Source organism: Centrocercus urophasianus, unplaced genomic scaffold (assembly GCF_019232065.1).
Source record: "Centrocercus urophasianus isolate 14NV4802_14NV808 unplaced genomic scaffold, USGS_Curo_1.0 seq_20, whole genome shotgun sequence".
Classification (NCBI taxonomy): Eukaryota; Metazoa; Chordata; class Aves; order Galliformes; family Phasianidae; genus Centrocercus; species Centrocercus urophasianus.
This window is the reverse complement of record NW_024884756.1, coordinates 13,194,202-13,218,820: the sequence shown is the minus strand read 5'-3', so window position 1 is coordinate 13,218,820 and position 24,619 is coordinate 13,194,202. Positions and strand designations below refer to the sequence as shown.

The following is a 24,619-nucleotide window of genomic DNA, read 5'->3' as shown; positions in this document are numbered from 1 at the left end:
TTTGAAAAATGTATCTTTGTTGATGCAAGAGCAACTAGGGGATATTTGTACAGGACTTGGGCAGAACAGCACTGGTGCACGCAGAAATCACTATTTGAACAAGTCGAAAAGGCTTTGTAAAAGTCTGTCTCTTTAGTAGAGAAAGAGAAGAAAAAGAAATGTTTTTGGGAAATAAAGTAAACGTGGTCCCTGCAATGGCATTTGTGGTTTAAAAAGAAATTCTTCAGTAGAGGGTTGGTCTAGAACGTGCTTAGTTGCTTTGTAGAGAGATGGTCAGCTGCTCATCTTTGGCAGTGCAGGAGCTTTATGCTGCGTTCGGAGAGGTTTGGTGATAACCAGCTGCTTTTGTGACAGAATTGCTAGAAGCTCAGAACCTTGTGCTGATCCTAAATGGCTTGATCGTGTCATGCTTTTTGTAGGGTAGGTTGATAGAACCATGTTCTATGGCTGCTCTTTCTACAAGGTCCTGCAGAGAGATTTTTCTTCTGGATGTTGTCTGGAGCGTTGTTGAAATTGTATTTTTTCAACTCCATGCATATTAATTTTTTTAGCCTCCTGTGCTCTTGGTATTTGGTACATAACCCACACGCTTTGGGTGCAAGAATAGGACCAGCCATGTAGAATTCATAGGACTTCCACTGAAGTGTCTGTTTCTGTTATTTTGACCATCAGTTAATGCCAATGCTGTGGTTTTTTTGAGCGCTTCCTTGATGTTGCTGTTCTGTTACGTTTTTCCTTTGAATACAGAGTTGAATTTGTACCTTGGGTCTGTCATGTGCACCTTGCAACATAGAATTGCTGTCAGTTAGTGTCACTTAGGTACGGCTTTTGGAGATCTGCTCCAGATAGGTTTTCTTGGAGTAGCAAACCTGTACCAATAAAAGCACTCGGTTCCAAAGCATCTCCTCATGAAAAGCACTAACATGAAGTCTGCTGCTGTTTCTTTGGTCTAAGTCTGTCCTCTTTTCCTTCCACAGGGATTAGTGAAATATTTTGATAGAAGAGAGATCATGTATTGACCTGATTTTTTTTTATTTTCTTCTATAGAAATTGGGTAAAAGTAAATTTGGCTAATGCATTTTATCTTCAAATGGGTTTGAATTGTTTTGTGTGCTCAAACAGAAAAATAGGTGGGTGGGGATCAGGCATTTCTGAATATCATAAACACTGAGTAACTACTAATGAATTGGCAGCAGTCGTATTAAAAATTCGTTATCTGAAATCCTTGGTATTATTCTGAATGAACATTCGGAAAAGTGTAATCCCTTCATGCTCATCCGACTTGGTGTTCTTGGTAGCTGAGCAAGAAGCCCCTTGCTGCTGTTACATTTACATCTCTCAAGATCTGGCTTTTCTATGGCAGAGAAAAAATACTTTATGATGCTAGAGAGAAATTCTGAAATGACTCTGTGACCTGCAAGAGAATCTTTGTGTTTTCCAGTTTAGGAAATATAAAAATTACTGTATGTGGAGAATTGCTGCCCAAGTTACATTTGTTTACCAAGTGTATGGTTTTTTATACTGCAGTGTGACACTTGCTAATTCCTAAAAGAAGTAATGGTGTCTAATTTGCAGATGGAACTAGTATTGAAATTGTGTGGAGACGACTGCATTACAGGTATGCTGTAATTAATATGGGAGTTTAAATGCTCTTTGTTTGATGCCTGTAAAAGGCCCTTATACTACACTGGAAAATGGAGTTATTGCTGGCATAAAACAATCTCTGGGCAAGAAGCAATGTAATTAGTGTGAAAGTAGGTCATGCTTAGGAAAATCTGTGTAAAATACAGATCTCAGTGGAAATAATTACAGAAAACTTGATGCTGTGGTGTGGAGTTATATACTGCAGGTTGAATAAAGTCTCTGCTTGCTGTTCTGGAGCTACATACTAACTGACAGAAGGCTTACTTCTAATTATGGAGCACGTGGACCAAAGCTGCTGGTTAAATTCAGGGGAAAAAAAGAGAATAGCAGCTTGTTATAGTGCCTGCAAAAATGAGGGGTTGTTTGTGTGTTTCCTGCTTATCTTCCCAGATACTGAAATTGTAGAAGCATAGCAAAATTTGAATCTGGTTAAAATGGAAACTCTCCTGTGATTTTCTGTGTTGGCTTTTTTTGTGTGTGTGTGTGTGTGTGTGTTGATAACAAACACAAATAAAATGGAAGGAATTTTGAAAAATGCTTATTTCTAGGAATCTACCCTTGATTATTAAGCTGGGACTCCTCTCTTGCAGAGATGACTTAGTTTATCAGTTGCTCACTCAAGGACTGTAGAACAGATGCAGAGCTTGGCCCCTCTGCAAAAGGGACTTGAATCCCACTCTCACTCTGCCAATATTGTGTTTTTTCCAGTGCTATGGTAACAGGAGCAAAAGGTTGTGAAAACATTCTCTGCCAGAAAAGTGAGCAGATACAGCGCTGGGGGCACGCAGAGAACAAATCTGTTGAATAGAAGGGAGTGCTTTTGTTCAGCACTTTTTAGAGTGAACTTTTACTGACTTTGTGCCACTTCTTTTTGTTGAGGCTGGTGGTTAGATGTGATGCTTGACTCTTTGATGGCTGCCTGTCACTGAGTGTCACTGCCAGCTGTGGCAGAGCAGTAGTGCAACAGAGGTTGGCTTTACGCAATTGGCTGTAGGCATTGTAGACAAGTTGTTTGGCCTGTGTGCTGCATCTGCTCCTAGTCTGGTAAACCCTTCCAGTGGAAGCGAGGAAAAAGGCCTGCTGGTTGTGTGCACTGCTGTGATTTTTCAGTTGGACAACAGCGTATTTGTGTCTGGTCATGCATTGAGGTACAGGTGTGTGTTTTCAGTCGTAAGGCTTGGCACGCATGACAATGTAGCATTGGAGGAGATGGGGGCTTCAGCCTTTGGAAAGTTCTGCAGTAAGCAGTAGAGGCTTTCTGTCATTTTAAGACAGAGGAGAGTGGGGAACTTTTTGTGGGTAAACGTAGGGAAGCCTCTTGTTTTCTGAGTTCTCTTGTTTGTGTTCAGCTGCAGCTCTGAGGCTCTGGTAGTCCAAGCATATATTTTTGGGTGCTGGCAGTGCCTCTGCTGCCTTAGAGAGGAACATTGTATGTTTGTACTGTTGTGTGAGGGTTTCTTATTTTGATTTCTATTTTATTTTGAGAAGTTTTTTTTTTTTTTTGTTATTCTGCCAGCCTATGTATCTGATAAATTTATTCTTTTCTGTATGTCCAGGTCGGTAGCAGCTTTAAAATGTAACAAATAATCATTTCAAATTATTTTCAAGTTTAGAGTTAAACCTTTCCACAATGATCAGTTGTGTAATCGAAGCTCACTTATTTACTGGAAATGGAAGAGCACTCATGCAGATTCTGGCCCATGGTTAGTTTAAGGCCTGTCTTTCCAAAATGGCAAACTCCTGTCAATGCCTTATTTCTCTTATGGCACTTTTTAGCCACAGACACAAAGGTGGTTAATTTAAAATATGATAACTTCTGCACTGAAAACATTGGGGGGCCTGTTAATGTGTTGAGGAAGTAGATAGGGACCGTGGAAGCCAGCTGAGGGACTGTGTTCCTGGCTTGGCCGTGTGAGCAGTTGTGAGCTCATTTGTTGTGAGCAGGCAGCAGCAGCTTCCAGCAGCCTGCTCCTGGGGCTGCTTGCATCTTTTACAGTGCCCAAACACGTGGCACTCTGCAGCACAACTCGATGGCAGCTGGATGTAAGCTGTGGTAACTGATGTGGTTGTCATCTCCACCTGCCTCTTTTTTGGGATCTGCTGGCTGAATAGTGTGTATATCTTACCCTTACATGCTGCAATTACACTCTGGCAATTACAGACTGTCCTGCCATCTGACTAATTACATAGGCTGTAAAGTATGATGGTGGATGACGTGGCTGTGTCCTACTTAGCTTTTCTTGCTGTGAGATTGTAATGTCTGGCAGTGGACACTTGGAAGCAGAACCTGCTTCTACTGCCACATCTCTCTGCTTGTGATTAAAAATTAAAGCTGTTAGTTGACCTCAGTCATTGCCGTGTACTGAACCGATGTCAGAATTTAGTGTTGAGTGGAGAAACTGGCAAAGCTGGGAAATAACTGAAACGTTACATAAACCCTTATGATTGGATGAAGTTTTGGGAATCTGAAATAGGCGTCCTTTCTTAGAAATGGTTGATTTTTGTCAAATTTCTTGAAAGAGGGGGGAAAAACCTGCTTTGCTGATAAGCGCTAAGAAGGAAATGGTATGAATAACGTTTTCTGCATAGCGGAGTGGGATTGTGGTCTGACTCTAGTTTGTTACAAATTCTAGGGCCACTTTGATTCTGAAAAGTGATCTTTGCAAATGTTGCAATGATGTCATTATCAAGTAGCTGAAAAATGAAGTTTGAGCTGAATGGAATTAATCAGTGATTTTTTTTACCTGTACACTCATTGAAAATTAAAGCTTCCTCAGTGAGTGAACAGCTGTAGGACAGCAGGTGCATGAAACAGAGGCAAGCCTACAGAGCTTTGCTCTTTTTTTGAAGACCTTCACTCAACACATCTGTGTTGGAGTACTCTCTGATGGCAACAAATATGATGAGCTTGTACTGATACTAAAGCTGAAATTGGCCTTGTATTTGCAACTCTGATAAGTATGTTGCCTTATGAAATAGAAAATTATCCACTTCTTTCAGCTGTGTTATTGCTGGAGGGCTAACAGAGTAAGAGAAAGGATTCACTGACAAACAAAAAGAGCGGTGACAACTTTAAATACACATGGAGAATAGGTTTCTGTTGTTGTTGCTTCTCAAGGAGGAGCTACGTTTGATGCTGTAAGGCAGTTATGAGTTACTATTAATATAACTTTATTAACTGTATTTCAGATGCAAATGCATTTGGATGCTAGCATGCTGTTCAATTTCTAGCAATAAGTCATCTTAAATATATTATTTCTGTGTTGAACAGCCTTGTCCCCTAGATTTGTATGAATGCAGCATACTGAGGTTGTTTGTTGGTTTGTTTGGCACAAACAGGACTTTGGCTCTACTTACAAAGAATAGGAAGTTGCGAGTTTTGATGGGAGCAGGATATTTGCATGTGAAAAGCTTGCTTGTGACTGTGGGAAAATAAATTCTAATTTTGATCCTGGTGTCATTTAAGGGAAGCAGAGGACATTTATTGCAGTGGTGCTGGTGGCATAGAAACAGTGGTGCAAGTGATTAGATGTCAGGGAAGCTGTGCTTGTTTGCGGTTGTCATTTGTTACCATCTTTTCTGGATATGGCAGACTGATAGTCTTGTCAGAAATTTCAAACTAGTGGCTTAGTTTTGTCCTTCCTGATAGCCTTGAATGCAGTACATATTTTAAAATCTGTTTTCTCATCTCAGGGGCTAGTTAGGATTGGAGTATCGTTTCTTCCTAGCTACTAACCAAACCTATGTTTTGGGGCTTAATACCAAACGATTCAACTGCAATAGAACCAGAAGATTTTTACCTTAATGAGAATGACCTGATACTGACTATAACAGCTGTCTGATTCTGAGTTTCAGCTACCTTAAAAGTTAGGAAGTCACGTTTTTGATCAAGAAATTCTAATAATGCTTAGTGTATTATTAAATGTTTCATTAACCTGAAGAATGGAGCAGCTTGATGTCAGAGACTTTATGAATGTATAAGTAGTAAATTTCTCAGCTGGCGTGTTTTTATGGGCATTCAGATAAGTTAAACTAAATTATCATCATTTAAATATAAAAATGGAAATATGTTTGTATTTATAATCATATCGATGAAATGACCTTGCATTTGGAAATGGCTTTTCTTTTTTTTTTTAACATTGCATTTATCGCTTCCTTTCTGAATGTTGTTTGAATGATAAAATCTAACGGTGGGTTTTATTATATTCTTAATTATAAAAGCAGTAGCTACGGTAATTACTAAGTTTAGCCTAGATGCCAAAGTTCCTTATACAGCCTTTTAATGTACTTGATGTACTCTAAATTACTGTGTGATCTCAGATCAGAAGGTAATATGTTTGATTAGATTTAGAATATTCACAGTTCACAGTGCAATGGCAGTGCTTTTGTGGAAGTGTGTGCATTAGCAAGAGCTTCCCATTTGCTTATGTTTAACATTTGCTTGATTCAATGGGTGTGCAGTATGACAGTAAATGAGCAAGGTGGCTGTCACCTTGTTTTTAAACTAAAATGTAGATATTTCAGTAGACTCTTTGCTAAAATAATAGTAACAGTGATATTTAATCAAAATGCGTAAATCTGTAGAGAAAAGTGTGTATGTGTAGAGAGGAATAATTCGGAGATTACAGGATTACAATTGGCAGAAAGGAAAGAAGTTTCCCCAACTCCAAGTACTTTGGCATTCTGGGTATACTGAAAAATAGGTGAATTGGATTTCCTTCTGTGTTCAATGTATTAATAGAGCGTATGGTTCCTCCAGAACATCTGAAAAGGAGATGCTGAAGTTTTCTATTTGTTCTACATTATTAATTTTTTTAAGAGTTCTGGAAGATCTTATTTTGTTTTGTCTGTTGTGCCTCTTCTGCTTTTTCATACCCGTTTCACCTTGCAGACCAACTACTTACAAATTGTGAGATACATGCATTTCGTATAGGAAATAGGCAGATCTAGTAATGGAAGGGTAAGGCATGTTCTTTATCAAGTATGTGTTTATTGAGGTATTTTATTAAAACAAAGCTATTGTATTTTTCACTGGCAGTTACATAACTTTTTGGCATGACTCTGTGTTGTTATTGGATTAATGATGCTCAGTTTTCTCCTCCATCATTTTTTCTCACATAACGAAGGTCCTTGGAAAGCATTTAGATAGACTAAGCAAATACCATCTGGGCAGTTGAATAAACATGTGTAAAATACTTAATTACTTGTAGGGCACATTTTGTTCTGAATAACAAAAACTTGCTGAATGAACTCTGTGTTCTGCAGCTTTTGTTTTTGGGGCTTCTTGAAGCTGCTACAACCTAGAGAGAAACCTGAGGAGTTTTGACTGCTGGTCACAGACAGGTGTCCCTTTTGGGTTTTAATCAAGAGAAACCACAGCTGTCATATTGATTAAATGCAAAGTCTTATTCTTAACATGTATGAAGTATGAATGAAGTCTTTCACTAGCCAGTTCTATTTTGAATGATATCAAGGGATGCTGTGTATATCAGAGAAATGATTATGAGATTGTGGGTGTACTTCAGTGTAGTTAGTCCCATATTACAATACAGAGCCTCAGCTTTCCTTTTGACACTGAAGTACTGCTGTGTAAAGCGTTACACTGAAGAGAGTCTCCTTACCTTTAATTTAAAAATAAAAAATATTAAGCTCAGAACAAGAAGTTGAAAAAAATTGTCACATCGATATTAAAGGCAACAACTGGTGTTATGAGAATTGAACAGTTTATCAACTCGCAGGTCTAAACTTTTGGGCTCTAATAACAGAATTTGTTATGTAACTGTTGTTAGCCCAGCTGAAAATTTTGCAGTCCCAAGCTGATGATGGCCAGTGGTTGGATAGCCAGAAATGTTCGGTAGTAGGGGAGAAAAGGTAGCTGCATTGGCCAAATAAGCTACCCGTGTCTTTTAGTACTTCTTGTGATTACACCACTTTCAGACCTCTCTTAATTAGCTTTTTGTTGCTGTCTTTCTAAATTTTCTCCTGGTAGCATTTCTTGTTTTATCTAGTTAGGCTGATACTGAGTAAATCTTACTATAGTGCTCATGCTGCCTCCATCGTTAGTTTCCTTCTAGTACTTCTTTCTGCATTAGAGGCAGCCTTTATGCACAGAACATTCAGGTTCTTGCAGTGGCCTGGCAGATTTCATCACTGCTCTGGCTGATCACCCTTTAGGCTGGGAGGATGCAGTAAATTCTCAGATGTTTTCTGGTCTTTCTTTTTTGAGGTCTGTAGGCATTTAGACTTTCTTTTAGCTTTCATATAGCTTTATTATGTTGACATTTTCCATACATAGTGTAATTTTTTTTCTCACCTGTCTCATGCTTTCTGTTCAGTGTTATTTTTTTCTTCTTTGCAATTGTTATACTATTGCTTCTATAGCATAAGCGTATTTCTCTAGGCAGGAAAAAGGCCGTGGAGAGGTTTGATTCCTGAAGGAAAAGGATATCTTGTATAGTTAGCAGTTCAGGCCATTTTGTGTTCAAATCTGCTAATGTGATTGTGCTATGTAAATGGAAATTTCAGGGTGGCTCAAAAAAGTGATGCATAGGCACTGCATCCTGCAGTGAAAAACGGTCAGCTTTGCTCTTGCTGCTGGTTGAATTTCACATCCTTTCTACTGTTGTGCATTCTGTTGTACGCTCTGGTATGGAGGAAAAAGAAAAAGTATTTTCTGGTGAAGGTTTGCACTGTCATTCCTGAAGAGTGTTAGGCTTAGTTTGGACTTGCATATTGAAGTGGTAACTAGTAATGACTTTTTCCAAGCATGTACTGTTGCACCTTTGCTGACTGAATTTGTAATCTAGGTTGTAGCTCTGAGGCAATCCATCTCATGTAATATATCAAGCTTATAATTTTGTTTTGTTTTTCAAGGAAGCCAAGCAGTGTATTAGTAGTGGGTGCTTCCTACAAACTGGAAACTTTTTCCAGGGATTACTGGGCAGTGTTATGGCTGGGGCCTCGGTGCTGGGTCCTGCTGCTGCAGTGGGGCTGGTGGCTCTTGCCAGCAGGTGGCACATCCTTCTTGGAGAGCTCTGCGCTGAGGGAAAGCAAAGCTCTCAGGGCTGAGAGCTGGAGGGAGGTACACTGGTGCTATGGCTCGGGGGGACTGCCTGGGGTGGGGTTTGTGGGGGAGAAGAATGCTACCAGGATGGATGCTAAGCTGCTGCTTGCAGATTAGTGATGGCACAGCAAACATAGATGATCCAGAGGTGGTATCTCCTGAAGGCTGTATGTCCTGGTGATCCAGCTGTGATGCTCAGATATCTTCTTAGTACTGCTTGCGAGGTGAAGCTGGAAGTTCAAGGAAAGTTCAAACTTTGTGTGAGAGAACTGGGGACTCTGTATAATGGCATGTGGAGCAAATAATATTTGTTCAGATTATCAACCAAACACCTAAACGTGGCTCTCAGTAAGAAGGGATTTCGTGTGTATAATGGATCCAGATGTGTTTGTAGGTTTTCTTTTGAGAAACCATTTCCTTGTTGACAGGGTGTAAATGGAAGTGACTTGAATTTGGGTGTTGGGTGTACATCAGTGGAAGAACTAGCTTGGAACTTGGATTTGTTTGAACCTCCTGAGCAGTAAAACCATAGCAGAGGCTCATAATTTCTAAAACGATAGATTGCTTTCTTTTTGTTCTCAAACACTTTGGCTATTAATGAAGCAAATTGTGCTTGCTGGCTTCTACTCAGCTATTCTGGATGTAGAGTGTACTAATGTAAATCAGCAGTTTTTGCTTCTATAAATAGGCTTCGGTAGCAGCTGCAGAGCAAAACTGACACTCTTCTGGTCATTTTTATTATTGCCATTCAGAAGTTGTTTGAATAGCTGTGAAAATGTCCTGTGATGTGTGTGCTCACTGATGTGGTATTAGCAGGCTGAGCTGAGGTTACGAGTGGGAAGGGAGCGCGTTTTAGATGCTGATGGTGTGAGAATCAATGCAGAGAGTTCTGTATTCCTCTGTTTGGGAGTCCCTAAGCTAGGTTTGGAGTTCTTTTAGATAAAATATATGTTACCCAGATGGCTGAAAGTCAGCAATTCTTAAATGGGGTTTGAAGACTGTACTTTTCTAAGGGCTTTATGGCTAGGTGTGAGCCATTACATGCATCCTTGCTTGGAGATCATCATCATATTGTACCCTGAGAAGGCATGATATGATGATGACTGCCCCTTCTGCAGCCCATAGGAGCTCTGCTGCTGCTGTCCTCATTTTGGGAAGCAGAATGGAAAGTGGTACTAGTGGGTCCAGCAAGGAGGAGGAATGTTAGCAGGCTGACCATTGCCATGACTAGTTTGCGAAGAGTACTGAACATTTTTGGGCATTTAATTGAAGTCCTATGCTTGTGTTTGTATTGTGGTGTTGGTATTTATTTATTTATTCCTTGAAATCTTGCTTTTGAGGATCTCAGTGCAAGGTCTGATGAAATACTTCGTACTACAAGAATGACTTTCCTGTAATAAGGGTAGGGTTGCTTTCTGTGCCAACTTAAAGCACATGTTGTCAAATGGATGGTAGATTCAGCTTGTGCTGAAGCATGCAGAATTACTTTAATTTCCCTCTCTAATAAAAGCATTTTTCTTGAACCTTGGTACTCAATGTTTATGAAAAATATATAAAGGAAAAGAAATTGTAAGATGGAGTATTACAATGGCAGATGGGTGTATAGAGCACTTGTCACCTGCTACTTTAGCAACAGCATCATTGGCCTGTAAGAAGGATAAAGATGACTGAAGTGAAATTCACTGTATCCCTAGCCCTAGCAAACCAGGAACTGAATTTTATTAGTGTCTCATTTGGTGTGTTTTAGCATTGGTTTAAGCTGTATTCTTTATGCTGAGTTAGCTTCTACTGATGTTAACTAATTCTAGGAGAAATGCTTTGAGGACTAGGCTTTTAGCTCGTTAATTCTCATGGTATTTGAAATTAAATTTGTTTTTATATATGGATCCTCTGGTTTGACAGATTATATATTTTAAGTGCTCTTCTACTAGAATCATAGGTCATACAAATTCTTTGCAGAAGAAAATACAAAGTGAAAATGATCAAAACATTCAGGAGAACAACAAGAACTTACGTGATTCCGTTCATGTTTGAATTCAGCTACCACTTCAAGGGAATAGTAGTAATTAATTCACAGTGGCTGAGTGCCTCCATTTTTAATGACCATTTGTGGCAATAGTGGGGTCAGTGCGATTGAGAGATGAGGAATATGTACAAAGTTTAAAAGGGAGCCTGAATTCTGTAATAGGAATGTTTTCTTGTCTCATTGGAGAAACAAACCAAATTGCAACTATGATGAGCATTAAGTATTTTGGAGTGATTTTAAATTTTTTATGGAAGAGTGATATAAGAAGTTGTGCTTTAAAATATTAAAATGTTCCTAGAAAAGATCAGCATGTTATATATGATCCTAATTCCTTTTATAAAGTCCTGAAACAGTTAACATACAAAGTTAATGTCTTTTGTGTAGTGGAAAAAAATGAAAAGCTACCATTTTTCCTCCTTTAATGTACAGTTAGTTTGAATTCTGTAATTCATTGTCCTTTAAAGAAAGGCAAAATGAGTTAATTCCATGAATCTTTGTGTGAGAGACTTACTGAATAAACCTTTTATTTCTGCTTTCAGTCAGCAGATAAGCAGCGAGCCCTAGAAGAAACCAAAGCCTACACAACCCAGTCATTAGCAAGCGTAGCCTATCTGATCAACACTTTGGCAAACAATGTTCTTCAAATGCTGGATATCCAGGCATCTCAACTTCGACGCATGGAATCTTCGATCAACCATATTTCACAAGTGAGACTTCTTTCCTGATTTTTCTTGTTGTCTTTTCTTGAAATTATACAGCAAGTGAAAACTCACAGTGTGCAACTTACCTGACATTTTGTGAAGAAGAAAAATGGTTAGATTTAAAACTGGGGGATGCATTTCTCTTAGTATTAAACCTAGGAATGGTGTCTGTGTGATTTTTTTTTTTATTTTTTATTTATTTATTTTTTTAATGCTTGTATTATTGTGAATATTTTACATAGGATATGTAGCTGAGGCCAGTTTATTGTTTGGAAATGGGTTTGTTTGTTCTGTGTATAAAGTGAAAAGCACAGGTAAACAGCTAATGGAAAATTCAGAAAACTATGCTAAGAGATGGATTATCCTTTCCAACTCTTGTATTCCTGTATGTGGTATTGAATAGCAGCAGATTTTTAGAATAAATTTTAAAAAGTGAAATAGATGGTGGAAAACAATACTTGTCATCTTTTCCCTTTACCTGTTGCTGTCATACTGGTGGCATCTGATGGTAAAAGCACATGTGGCTTTTCATAATTTGTAATGGAGCAAATAGATGGCAGAGTTAACGTCTCAAGTTTCTGTACGGCTACAAAATGCCTGTCATTGCAGTTTAACAGAGCAACAATAAAGTGGTTTACTGTTATCAAGAAGCCATGTGTGACCACAACACTGATGAGGGAGTTTTGATAACAAATCTATAATTCCTTCTCAGTTTATTCTTGTTGGAGGTTTACGTGTCCGTGATGGATTAAAAGGAGAAAGAGTAATGATACAGAACTTTCTGTTTTTCTACTTGTGTAGAGTTACTTGGTTTCCTTACTGAACTGTAAAAAAAACACCCAACGGATGAGTGAAGTTTATTTTTATCAGTAGGTCAGTGAGAGTGGGTGGATGCAATCTATTAACAAGAAAATGTTGTAGCTGGCTGCCCTGTTCCTTTATGGTTACCTTTTCTCCACCTGAGATTCATCTTCTCTCTTGTGGATGATCTCTCTTATAGTTCTCCAAAAGTTGAAACTCTGTCTGTAAAGTGGATTGAGATCTGTTAACTTGCTTGTGCTGGAAGGGCTGCTAAACTGGTGGAGGACTAGACCAGCAACATTTTGTGCTCTCTTAATGAGCCGAGTTAATTTTCTGAGGGGTCAGATGAATTGCAAGCAGGTGCAAAGAAAGGGGCAGCCTGAATTTTCCCTCCTGCTGGTGGCACACTACTTGATGGCTTCAGCCATCTCATGTGGCTACATCTTTAGAAAAAACCTGAGAAGTTTCATTTCTTCTGCTGCATAGTTCTTGTAATCCTTAACTCAATATATATATATTTTTTTTTTTTCTCCAGAAAATGTCACAAGTTACTCTGCGTGACTGTATGTATATGGGCTGTGTACATGCTGTGTCTGTCTATGCTGTGTATTTCTGTTAGGATGTCAGGAAGAAGTCTTTTACTGAGAGAGAGAGATGAGGTGCTGGAACAGACTGCCCAGAGAGGCAGTGGGTGCTCCATCCCTGGAGATGTTCAAGACCAGGTTGGATGGGGCTGTGGGCAGCCTGGTCTAGTGCCAGATCTGGAGTTGGTGGCCCTGCCTCTGGCGGGGGGGGTTGGAACTTGGTGACCCCTGGGGTCCCTTCCAACGCAAGTCATTCTGTGATTTGGATGTGTGTATATACTTCTGCGTGTGTGTGTGGTGGGTGAGCCTGGGTGCATGTATACAGTTCTTAGGAGTCTAGTGTCAGCTGACAGGTATTTTGGCTATTTGAGAGCCTAGCATGGAATGCAGAATAAAACTACTTGAACTCAGTGGATTTTCTATTTTAGAGATACATGAAGTATATTTGTCACACAGTTTCTGTAAAGCAATTCTGGGGAAAGGTTCGTGGCATTTTTAACTTTTTCCTTCTGAGAACCTGGATTTTATGCAGGTTGAGATGTTTAGATAGCATGTTTTTGTCTCTTGTAAAAAAGGCATGGTTACTAAAAATGGAATACTAAGTTATCAGTACCTGTTACAGTCTGCATTTGTACAACCAAGCAAAATTAAATTTTTCTGATTTGTTTTTTAAATATCTCTGTAGAATTGAAAACAGAAGGTTGTTTTTATTGCCTTTTTTGTTTGTTTACTGTATTATCCATATATAGGGTGCTCCCCAAATCTTTATGGAAGAAGTGATATCAGAACAGACACTTATATGAAGTGTGCTGGTCCTAGGAACTTAAGACTAAGTTGTATTTAATGCCCTCAGAAATGGGTCCATCTGACAATACTGATGTTGTGTTATATTCTCTCTTCAGTAGTTACTTTTCTTTAGAAAACTTATTTTTGTCACAGTTGCTATGTAATAAATAATTTCAGTTCAGTAACTTTGACTGTACTCCTGGAACAAATCAAACCTGTGAAAAATTTCTGCCATCTTTTTTTTGTTGTTTGTCAAGTGACATTAAACATTTCAGGGTATAATAATACCTCATGGCCAAATTATCATTTCTCTCTGACTTGAAATGATATCAGTAACATAGGACAGATTGGTGACTACCATCTGCTCACATTTGGCAGCGCATTACTGCACTAATACTTTGGTCAGTACACAGTGAGATTTAAATTTAGAAAACACTAGTTCAGGTTATGATATGTAGTTGTGTAGCCCTGCTTTTGGCTCTCATTCAAAATCCTGCAGGTGCTCCAAAGAGGGGAGCAAAACCCAAGTCTTTGGTGTTTTGCTAAAAGTGTTTGGGTTTTAGTAAAAAAAAAAAAAAACAAAAACAAAACCCAAAACTTTTTTCAGAAATGCTTGTTTTGCTTAAATGTAGCTCCAACTCAGAGTCGCAATAACTTCAGAGGATAAAGCATTCTAGTTCTCTGCTCGTACATAGAATGCAAATTTATGTCACTTTTTGTATTTCCTCATAAATGTCAACTTAATCAAAGAACCGAGACAGAAACTGATGACCATTTGTGGATGTTCAAATTGCATGTAGGTCCTCCATAAGGAAATCATTTTAATGAAAGTGATTAAATCCTGTTAGTCTAAAATCTAGATTACTTTGTTTTGGTTTGAAGCCTGATGAATCTATCTGTTCTTACTTGCTTTCTTGATCTTTGTCCAGTAATAGATAATATGCATTGTTTTGTATTTGAATAATTTCAATCCTGAATACAGATCGTCTGTATAAATATTTATACTCGTTAGAAAAATTCTGTTAAAATTTTTTCAAGTTAGCAGATGCTGTGAAACATCATCTCCAAATTCTTTAAAGTAACTTTGAAGATTTTCAGGTTTTACTATTCGTATGATTTGGTCAGATTTAGTTATAAAATACTCTTAGTGAGAAAGTTGAGCTTTAAAGCTATTCTCTGCAGGTAATTATATAAACAAGTGTTCTGTCACAAAGAGTTCAAATATAGTAAGAGTGATGTGTTGTCCCCAGTGGTGCTGTAGGATGGAGAAACCTGCTTCATCCTCTTCTTGTAGAATTTGTCTCCCATGGTGCTGCCAGTCATGAACAGCGAATGGATCACAGGCTGAACTCTTCTGTAGTCAGCACACGGTGCTTGGTTGAACTGCAGCAGTGTGCGTGAGCCAGGTGGTCTCTGCATGGAAGTTCCCTTGGATCTTCCACTGAGCTGTCGGTGAAGGCTGGTAACTGTTTTCAGTTGTCTTTTTCTTGTGAATTACGTATAGCCAGACATTTCTAAAAGTGGCAAGTTCTAAGAATAGACAGACTTGTCTGAAAATGGCATTGCAAGTCTAATTTTGCACAGTAGATTTTACCACTTAATTGGGTAGGTAGCTCTTCAGCATCTTAGTGTCATTATGACCTCCTACTGTGCAGAACACATTTAAATATGTTGAAGCAACAAAGATGTCACATTTCTGATGTCAGTTCTTCATTTTAAAGTAATAGTCCACTTTTCAAGCTAATTTGAAATAAGATAGTTATATTAAAAAAAAAAACAACTCACCAAACAACTTAGCATCATTGTGCTTAAGCAGCCTTTTCTCAGAAGGTGTTTTTAAAGTGCATTTTAAAAGCCCAAACAGACTGACAGTATATTGATAATTGAAAATTAGGATGTTTTGAGTAGTGGAAAAATTGAAGGCTGTGGAGACTTTTGTTTCTGAAATTTGACAGCAGATTGGGCTTCCAATGTGCTAGCTTAGTATTCTGGGAAATTTCATTCACAGCAATAAATATATTTTTTTAAACTCTGACTTCTAAGTAAAGTGGTGAATAATATTAATTTTGTTTTTCTCCTTAAGCCATTGATTGCCTTTTGCAGATGTTATGGAGGGTATTTGGAAAAAATGGTAATGATGAGTCTAGCCTTTAATGAACTTTCTATAATGTAAGTGCATTTGCCTACTGGAGTGATGGGGGGAAAACTGCATAACACTGTCAGGAGTTAGAAAGTTTTTATCAGACAATAATATTTTAAATTATGGAAGTACAGAGTGTATCCCATCTGCTGCTCCTGCTGGACTTCACAAGTTCAGTGTTCTGCTAATCCAGCTATAACCCCCAACAATGAAACACACTTTGTCATGTTCTTGGAGATTTTCTGAAGAGAATCATTTGAAATTGATGCTTCTCAATAGAAGTTTCTGTATCAGTGCATAAATATTCTTTTGACATTTTTCTTAAGGGATTTATGCTAGTATTGGAGACAATAATTATCTGTGCTGTAGATAAATATTTTGATTTGTAGTAGCAGGTTAATCTTTGTTGTTTTTTCTGCTAATTAAATAGCTTAATGTTCTTGTCTGCTATTACACAAATGTCTTAAGATCTTATAATTCCAGTAGTCAACTAATCAAGAAAATGAAATTTTTTGAAAAACCTTCCGACACAATACAATTTGGGGCATATTTGCCTGAAGTGGATGCTGTTTTAATGAGCTTAGTCAATCATCCCATTGCTGCTAAAGATAAAGGAGATGTTCTGAATCATAACGCAAGAGAACCTCTGTTAGATGAGCTTCAGGTTGTAATCAGGTTTTATGCTTTTTGTTGCTTGTTACTGAAGTCGTGCCTCGTTTATCACAGTAGTCCTTAAGGAAACTGAATGTTCTTACAATTCCTACTTAATTATTAATAAAACCCTCTCATAATTCATGGAAACAAGTTTCCACAGTGCCAAGACGCTGTCTCTACAGTAACACGTGCGTTAAATATCTTCATTCACCTTATGTTTGTAGATAATTGTGTAATATAATACTAAAAGTGCATGATTAAGTTTGCTGAAGGGATGCACTTGAAATGCAGGGTAAGAAAAACTTCCCAGCGCTGCGCTGAATTACTTTCTGTGTTTTGTAGATTGAAGCCAAAGTTCTAAGAACATAGCATCTGAGGTAGAAATAAACTTTTGATTCAGAGCCGCAGGACTGTGATGTTGCTGTACATCTGAAACATTATATAGCAATTGAGAGGCAGTTGCTCCGGCAGCTGGGGTTGTTTAACTTTTCAGCAAATGTGGTCAGAGGCCCATGAGACAAAGAACATAAAATGTTTCTGCGCTTCTCTAGTGTCACGTCTAGATCACAGATGAAGTCTGAGATAGCAGTAAAGAATGGAATTCTTCTGTGGTATTAAACGTAAAACTGTCTTTCAAGTTGTTACAGATGCATGCAGTTAGATTATGAAAACCAAGATGAACAAAGCAAACAGACGAAACAATTTGTGCTAAGTCCCCAGCTGCTGAGGCAAAGTTTTTGTAGACTACCTCTTGCGTATAATGGTGATGTGAACCTCTCCCTTTGCTGAACTGTCAAAGTGAAGGTTTGGCACAGGGTAGGGACTAAAATACGTCAGAAGATGAATAGTAGATTTTACTGTGATGCAAAATGGTACTTTCTTCCTGTGTTGGATTGGAACATATGCATGTGCTGTTTGCTCTGGTGCCATAAGCACTGTATGAGACATGAAGAATCTGACTCACACTGTTCCCTTGGGGGATAGTATCTAGACCTGGTCATCCCAGGAAACTTCAGAAGGGACTTTGGCAAAATTAGTTGTGGAGCAGCTTAATTCTTAAATTAAGCTTGCACAAACTGAATTTCTGCAAAGGTTCATGTGTTAACCAGATTTGGGTGGGTTTTTGTAAGGGTGATGGAGAATGTATCCCAAGTAGTTTAACTGCCCTAATAGATTTCCAGTCGTTACCCAATCAACTTGAGCTTTTCCAAAGACAGGATTGCCAACATATTCCAAGATTAAATAATCTGTTTACTTGGTAGCTTTGTTCGAAGAAATAGCTGTGTAGCTTTGGTAGAAGCTTTATTGCTGTAGGCAGGTGGTACCAGAAGTGGCAGAAATGGACAGGACAAAGCTGTATTAATTGATTCAGTTTAGCTAAGGTGCAAGATGTTGAAAATAAGTTGCTGGGAAATAATAGGTAATCTTGATAGATCGTAGTTTAAACTTGCACATTGTGCCCTGAACATTTGGGGAAATTCTTCTCTGGAAAGAGTTTGAAGAAACGGCTTTTAGGAATTGTTGTTTGTTTATTGTGGTGGGAGTTTTGTATGTTTATTTTGTTTGCATGCTTTTGTTTGTGGTTTTTTGTTCATTTGTTTCATGTTTTAGAATTACTTTCATAGATAATACAGACATACAAGATTGTTTTTGCTGCTTCTGTTATCGTTGGCTCAAGCAGAAGTGTAAAACATTGTAGCCAACCCTGCTGTTCCAGTGCCTGCCCACAGAAAAGTAAAATTCAGAAAACTTTTGTTATGAAAATAATTTCTCATTTGTACCTGTTCCTTCATAATTGCTACAGAGCGTTTGTGTTGGCTACAAGAAGTCTCTCTGGTACTGTTCACGATCAGAAGAAATTTTATGAATGATTAACAATATTAATGATGGTAGTTCTGGGTGTTTTCTCACTTTAACCTGTCACTAGAATGTTCACATCTGTGAAGTTTTTTGTAGGCAAAGTTGTTTTGTCAACAAATGATGATGATGATGATTTTTTTGGTTAATGCTGCATGCAACTCTGTGCACCTTGCTTTAAGAGGGTCGTTTTTCTCCCTGCAAGAGATGGGTTGGTTTTTTTTGATAATGTTCTCTTTTTCCTTCTCCTATAAAATAAATAAATAAAATGCAAGTACATGTTTTCAAAGAATGAATTTTCAGTAGGACCTTGTTTCTGAGGTAGATATTTTCCGGTGGTACTCATGGTATGATTTTTGTGTTATGGGAGGGATGGCTTTTCTGTGCAGCCTTACCCATTCTAAATGAAGGCACTGGGCTTAACGACCTAAAATTTCACCATTGCTTTTTGATAATGAGTTTGTAATGATTGAAGCACCTTGTCTGATCTGTCTGAGAGAAGCTGTGTTCTGCTGTATAGCTACCAGTGCTAGCTTAGCAAACTCTCTTAGTGTGAGAAAAGCAGCTTACAGTTTGTTTTTCAGGTTGTAGAAGTTCAGGTTTGGGAAGATATCCTTACGCTTCATCTCAATGGAGGGTATTAGAAAGACCAGCCGAGGAAGCATTTGTAGAATTTAAAAAGATAATTAATAGAATTGTATAAATCAGTGTCAGTAAATTCATAGGAAATAAAAAATATTTTGCTCAATTGTTAAGAATGAGAGTAATAGAAAATCCAAAGGACTTGTGGCCGTTAGTGTAGGTTTGGAGGTGACAGGTTCAACAGTAAATCAAAGATGATGTAAGCAAGTATATATAGTGATATGTTTAGCTCAGTATCAAAACATTGGAACTGGTTTAGAGGTTTTTTTTTTGTCTACTGACTCTGTATTCAAATGCATACCACTGTTAGTAAATACACTGCGTCTTTTGTAGACGGTGGACATTCACAAAGAGAAAGTTGCTAGAAGAGAAATTGGTATCTTGACTACAAACAAAAACACCTCAAGAACTCACAAAATCATTGCACCAGCTAACTTGGAGCGACCAGTTCGCTACATCAGGAAACCTATTGATTATACAATTCTAGATGATATTGGACATGGAGTGAAGGTAGGTGATATTGTTAAAACAGCCAAACTGCAAATACTTTGTCTATGTGTATTTACAAAATAACCTGATGTTTTTCATGGTAATATACCAGTTTCTTCTTGCCCGGCCAGTGTGTCTATAGGTGTAAGAGGAGTTCTGCAAGACTGCAGTTACTTTTTCCCCTTCCTTTTCTCCTTGAACTTCACAGCTCACTGAATCTTGTTTCTGGGGATATTTGGGACTGTACATCTCAGCTTTTACAGTGCTTCTGAATGTGTTCTTGTGTGATGCTGCTCTTACTATTTGGGTCAGTTGTCAGGATATACCTGAGTAATGAAAGGTTAATGACCATCTCTCACTTTTCTCTCTGAATTAGCAACACAGAATATGATCCAGCTTTAATTGGAAGCTCATCTGAAGAAAGTATTTGCATAAGTAGTACTAGTTGCTCTCTTCTCTAACTTCTGTCAATCTGTCTTGTAATGTGCTTTGCTAAAGTGAACTCTCTACAACTTTTTTGCCACACAGGGTTTCAGAATAGTGGTGCCAGGCTCAAAGCCGGCTGATCCTGGTCTTTTAAGACTAGGATAAGTGAATTTCGGGGTAAAGATCAGAACAAGACACAATTGGTGGCTGTTCTGTACAACTCTTAGAACAGCACAACAGCAGTCATGTCAAGTGTGGGATTACATGTATGTAGATTTTTTTGAAGCATTTCCTGAATGCAAGCAGAGTTTCAGCAGGCATGTCATTGTCTTGTTAAACTGTGCTGCCAGGAAAACAAATATGGAAATGAGAACACTGACAGGGTTAAAGTTCCAGGAGAAGAAAGGTAAATAACACAAAGCTGTGTCATTTGTATGTGACAAACCTACAAATCTATAAGCCTCTGCATTAGCGGTACAGTAAGATGTTTCTTCCAGTCAAACTACACAAGAATTTCTTTTTGTTTGATACCTACCTGCATTGGATTGTCTGTGATGTTCAGTTCAAACTGTCACCTTGGATTTAGATGACAGCAAGTTGCTTAACCTTTTAAAATTCAAATTTTAAAATTCAAATTCTCAACAGTCCTGTTTAAGTATTTCTTCAGAACAATTTTACTTAGTCTTCTTCACATCCTGTTAGTCAACTGAAAAGATTTTTCACCATTTCTTACCAAAACATTCAACTTCAGTTTGTGACCTTAATCAGATTCTCAACAGACAAGTAACTCCTTAATTTAGAGAAAAAATATGAACAAACAAAGAAAACCAAAATAACTCCTGCGATATCAGTAATAGCTCCTATTTTGTCTAGGAAATCATTATAATTCTTGTGTTTAAGATCTACTACCTATTCAAATTCTGAATATCTGCAAGTCGACAGAACTCTGTCTGGATATTGTTCTTGATAATATATATATAATTATGATCACTTTAATGAAATTATTTTAGAACTCATTAAAAAAAGTTTTAATTGCTCTACAACACAATGTTACTTCCCACTGGCTTTAAACCCTTATAGTTGCTATTCTACTTACCTCAGTGTAGCAGAATCAGACCCACTGTGATGCAGTGGCTGATGAGTCAAATGTGTATTGGCATCCATTTGTTCTGCTTGTGATATACTTGAAGCAGCATCCAAATGTACTGTTTGCAATGTACTGTATTTATCTAGAAAAGAATGTGAAAAGCCTTAGAAAAGCATTGTGTGGTTAGTGAAACATTAAGCAAACATTAAGATACGGATCCAATGCTGTGTTCAGTGCTGAAGAAGGAACCACCCTCTTGTTGGTAGGGCGAAAGTGTCCAGTTGTGTTATTATGAGCTTGTTGATTTTGTTCTGCTTGACTAACTGCAGAGTAGTTTACTAGATCTCCTGCTGGACAAGAGAGAGAAAAAAGATGAAAGTTACCTTTAAGTGTGCTTATTTATAGTCATTTATTGCTTGAGCTTAAAAGCAATATTGCAATTGAGCATTTTCCCTTAAAATGAGTACTTGACAAGTTAGTGAATAAATAGTGTTGAAGTTCTAGTTATTATTAATCCTCTGTCTACTTTCCTGCTGTAGGGCTTTCCCTCTAGCACTGGGACACAAAGTTATTTATTATCAAGACAATGGAAAAAGTAGTGTAGCATGCATTCATTGCGGTCCCTGAAAATGATTGTGAACTGGACTGAGAGTAAAATAAAGGGGAAACAGGAGCATCGTTGGCCAAGAAATCCAGCATGCCAAGTTGAAGTAAATAGTTTAACCAGTTTATTAATGAGCTGTGTCACTTTCGGAAGTTCAAAACATTGGTGGGTGATTTCTGTGGGGGAAGGTGCTTTACAGAATGATGGGAGAGAATTTAAATGCCACTATATCATTCTAAGTGGTCCCTCATCATCTTGCTTCTCTGAAGCCACAGTGCTGCAAAAATACAAAGAACTTCTTATCTGAAAGGGACTTGCTTTATTCTTTTTGAATGTTTCTTGGGTTACAGTCTTCTGCTTTTCCTTCCATGAGGTTTTCTAGTCAGGAGGATGGAAAAGAAAAAAGTTTGATCCATTTGAAGTGGTGTGTAGTTGTATTAAGGTTCTGCAATTACCAAGCAGTACTGCTGAGGAGAGGATCACCCCCTCCTGGACCCTTTCATGGAACTGGCAGTCTTTTTGGCCGCTACAAGGACACCTGGCTTTCCTGTGAAGCAGTGACTTTTTTGGTTAATGTCAACATGGAATTTTGAACTTGAAGGCTGCTTTCTAGTAAATCAGATTATGCTTTCTTTGCTACATTAGGTTCTTGTTATAAGCTAAGTGAATGAACCAGATTGGTCCCAGCTGTTGAGATTCTGCCCTGTTTTACATTTGGTGTTACAAGAAATTGAAGAAATATGATGTGCAATGTGTTCAGATCAGCTGAACTGAAAACAGATCAGAAGATATTAAAATGGGAGGATTACTTGTACTGATATTTTTATTATGGGGAAAGAAAATATATGGTATTATGCCAGTGAGATATTGTGTGACTTCATGCCAAAAGCACAAGGCATGATGATTTACTCTTGGTCTTTGTTCAGGAGATTTCTCATTGGACCAGATTAAGAGTTAACTACTAGCATTGTCTAGGAAGCAGCATGTATTAGATCAGTATTTAGAGGTTTTTTTTCAGCTGGTTGTGAGTATGTTAATGCAGGTAACTGAATTCAGTTGAGCTCAGGGTATTGATAAGTCCATTCTTTGACAGCTCCAAAAGATGATGACTTCCAGTTAGTACTGTAAGAACTCGAGTGAACAGTGTACTGATAACTGAGCTTTAATTTTGAAGTGTTAATGTAAGGGCTTTGTGATCAACATATACTGAAAGTTTCAGCTTGAAAATCTTTTATTCATGACACATTCTGCTTTAGCCACTCTTTCTATGATCTACTGATACATTATTTTGTTGATGCTGAATGCTTAACTTTTTTCTTTCTTTTTCCTTTCTCTTCATATCCTGAAGTTCCAACTAACCTTTCAATGCTTTTTTTCCTTACCTCTTTTATTTGCTCCATTTATGCATTAAGTGGTTGCTTAGATTTAAGGTAAGAAATCCCAGGGCTGGATTCCCATTCTTATTCTTCTGAGACTATTACACACGGGGAAATGGTTATGTGAATGTTACAGATTGTTTAAAGCAACGTTGCTCTCCTTCCTGTGTATCAGACAATCTGTTGAATGATTTCATTGCAGATAAACATTTTGTGATGGAGATTGACATATTTGCATAAGGAAGCTAGCAATTCATTTTAAAAGCTTTGTGGCAAAATATTGAGTATCCTAAATGTATCTACCAGATCATTTATAGAGGAGGAATATTGTGCTAACTGCATTTTAAAAAAATTGTGACTACCTAGCAGCTGGACATGAGCCTCCCCCTGTGTAATATTCTTTTTATCCTATATACGGTATGAGTTATTATTTGATTGGGATTAATGTTTCAGCTTAAGCATTGCTCCAATAAGGGGGCTCTAAAGGTGTGTAAAATAAAAGAGTAGTAATAATTGAAATCTGTAAATATTTTTTAAAGTTGCAGTATCCTTAATTTTTTCAGAAACTGGTAGCAGTATTTAAATATGAAGAGCCACTTGGTGACTGGTAGGCTATTAATTGACTAATGTATCAGAAATTCAGACTGGAGTATGGCAAGTTGCTGAGGATCTCAGAGATATTCAAACTGTAGTGTTAGTGGTTGCAGTACTAACAGCAAAAAGCCTTAAAATTTGACAAGAAGTGGATGAAGTTGCATGATCCAGCATTGGGATGCATTAAGTAGTAAATAGGCTGTAGCCTTTATTGAGCATTTTGGCATTGTTGTCTTGAAGTGCATCTGGTTTGGGGATTTGGGTTAGAGGGAGTGAAATTTCTTTAGTGGCAGCCATGGTTTTAAAGAGGGAACTGCATTTGAAAGCGTAGAATACTAAGACATCACATGGAAAATATTAATTAAATGAAGTTCCAAGTTGATGTGAAATGTTTTTCATTACTAAGTATTTCCTGTGGCTAAAAAGCTAAAAGAAAACCCTGCACATTCCTGTTAAATAGCTGCTAGTGTAGATATCCTAATGATGCCCCTGTGGGGTTGACCAGCTGATACCTGTGGTAAGGTATTGCTGTGTATGTGGCACATCTGACTGCAACGAACATTTTCTAGTAAATAAAAGGAGACTTCTCATGTCAGTGTAAGGTGTAGAGTCGTGTAGTGTTTAATTGTTTTTTGAGGGTTATAAAATAGATCTCCTCCCTGTCTGTTGCTGTCTGTCTGTATGAAATGGATACTTCTGGTGCTGATCAGGCCTTATTCTGCCTGCAGACCATGCTAGATGATGGTTTTAGAATGGGAATGGGCAAACTGTGGGTTCCCTGTGTTGCCTTCTGCAGTTATGAACCAGTAATGACCATCCTAGAAAAGTAACTACAGATCATGCGTGAACTGCCATTATCTGTGCATTGTCTGCCGTGGTGGAAAATCTCTTCTACTTGTCAGATTTTTTTAAAAATTCTTTTTATGGGTTTAGAATGAAAGTAACATTATTCGTTATAACACCAGCTGAAGTATTTATCCATTTTATTGGTGTGAACCTGATCATAAATTCCATTTGGCAGCTAAAATGTCAGGCATCTCCTCATTACCAAAACTGTGAGGGTTTAAAAAGAACCCCATTAGTGGATGTATGTTACTCTTCAGGAGTCCTTATAGTCGCAGTGCATCAGCCTGAAAGGAGAAAAC

General features: G+C 37.9%; 1 protein-coding gene across 4 annotated transcripts in view; it reads left to right on the top strand.

Moving 5' to 3' along the window:
- Window positions 1-24,619, top strand: part of ABI2 (abl interactor 2) — a 55,939-nt gene that overhangs the window by 11,358 nt on the left and 19,962 nt on the right. For all 4 annotated transcript variants that reach the window (XM_042822086.1, XM_042822085.1, XM_042822088.1 and 1 more), the window contains exons 2-3: window positions 11,273-11,440; window positions 19,232-19,408. In XM_042822086.1, coding sequence (XP_042678020.1) covers window positions 11,273-11,440; window positions 19,232-19,408 — 345 coding nt within the window. The remainder of the gene's footprint in view (window positions 1-11,272; window positions 11,441-19,231; window positions 19,409-24,619) is intronic.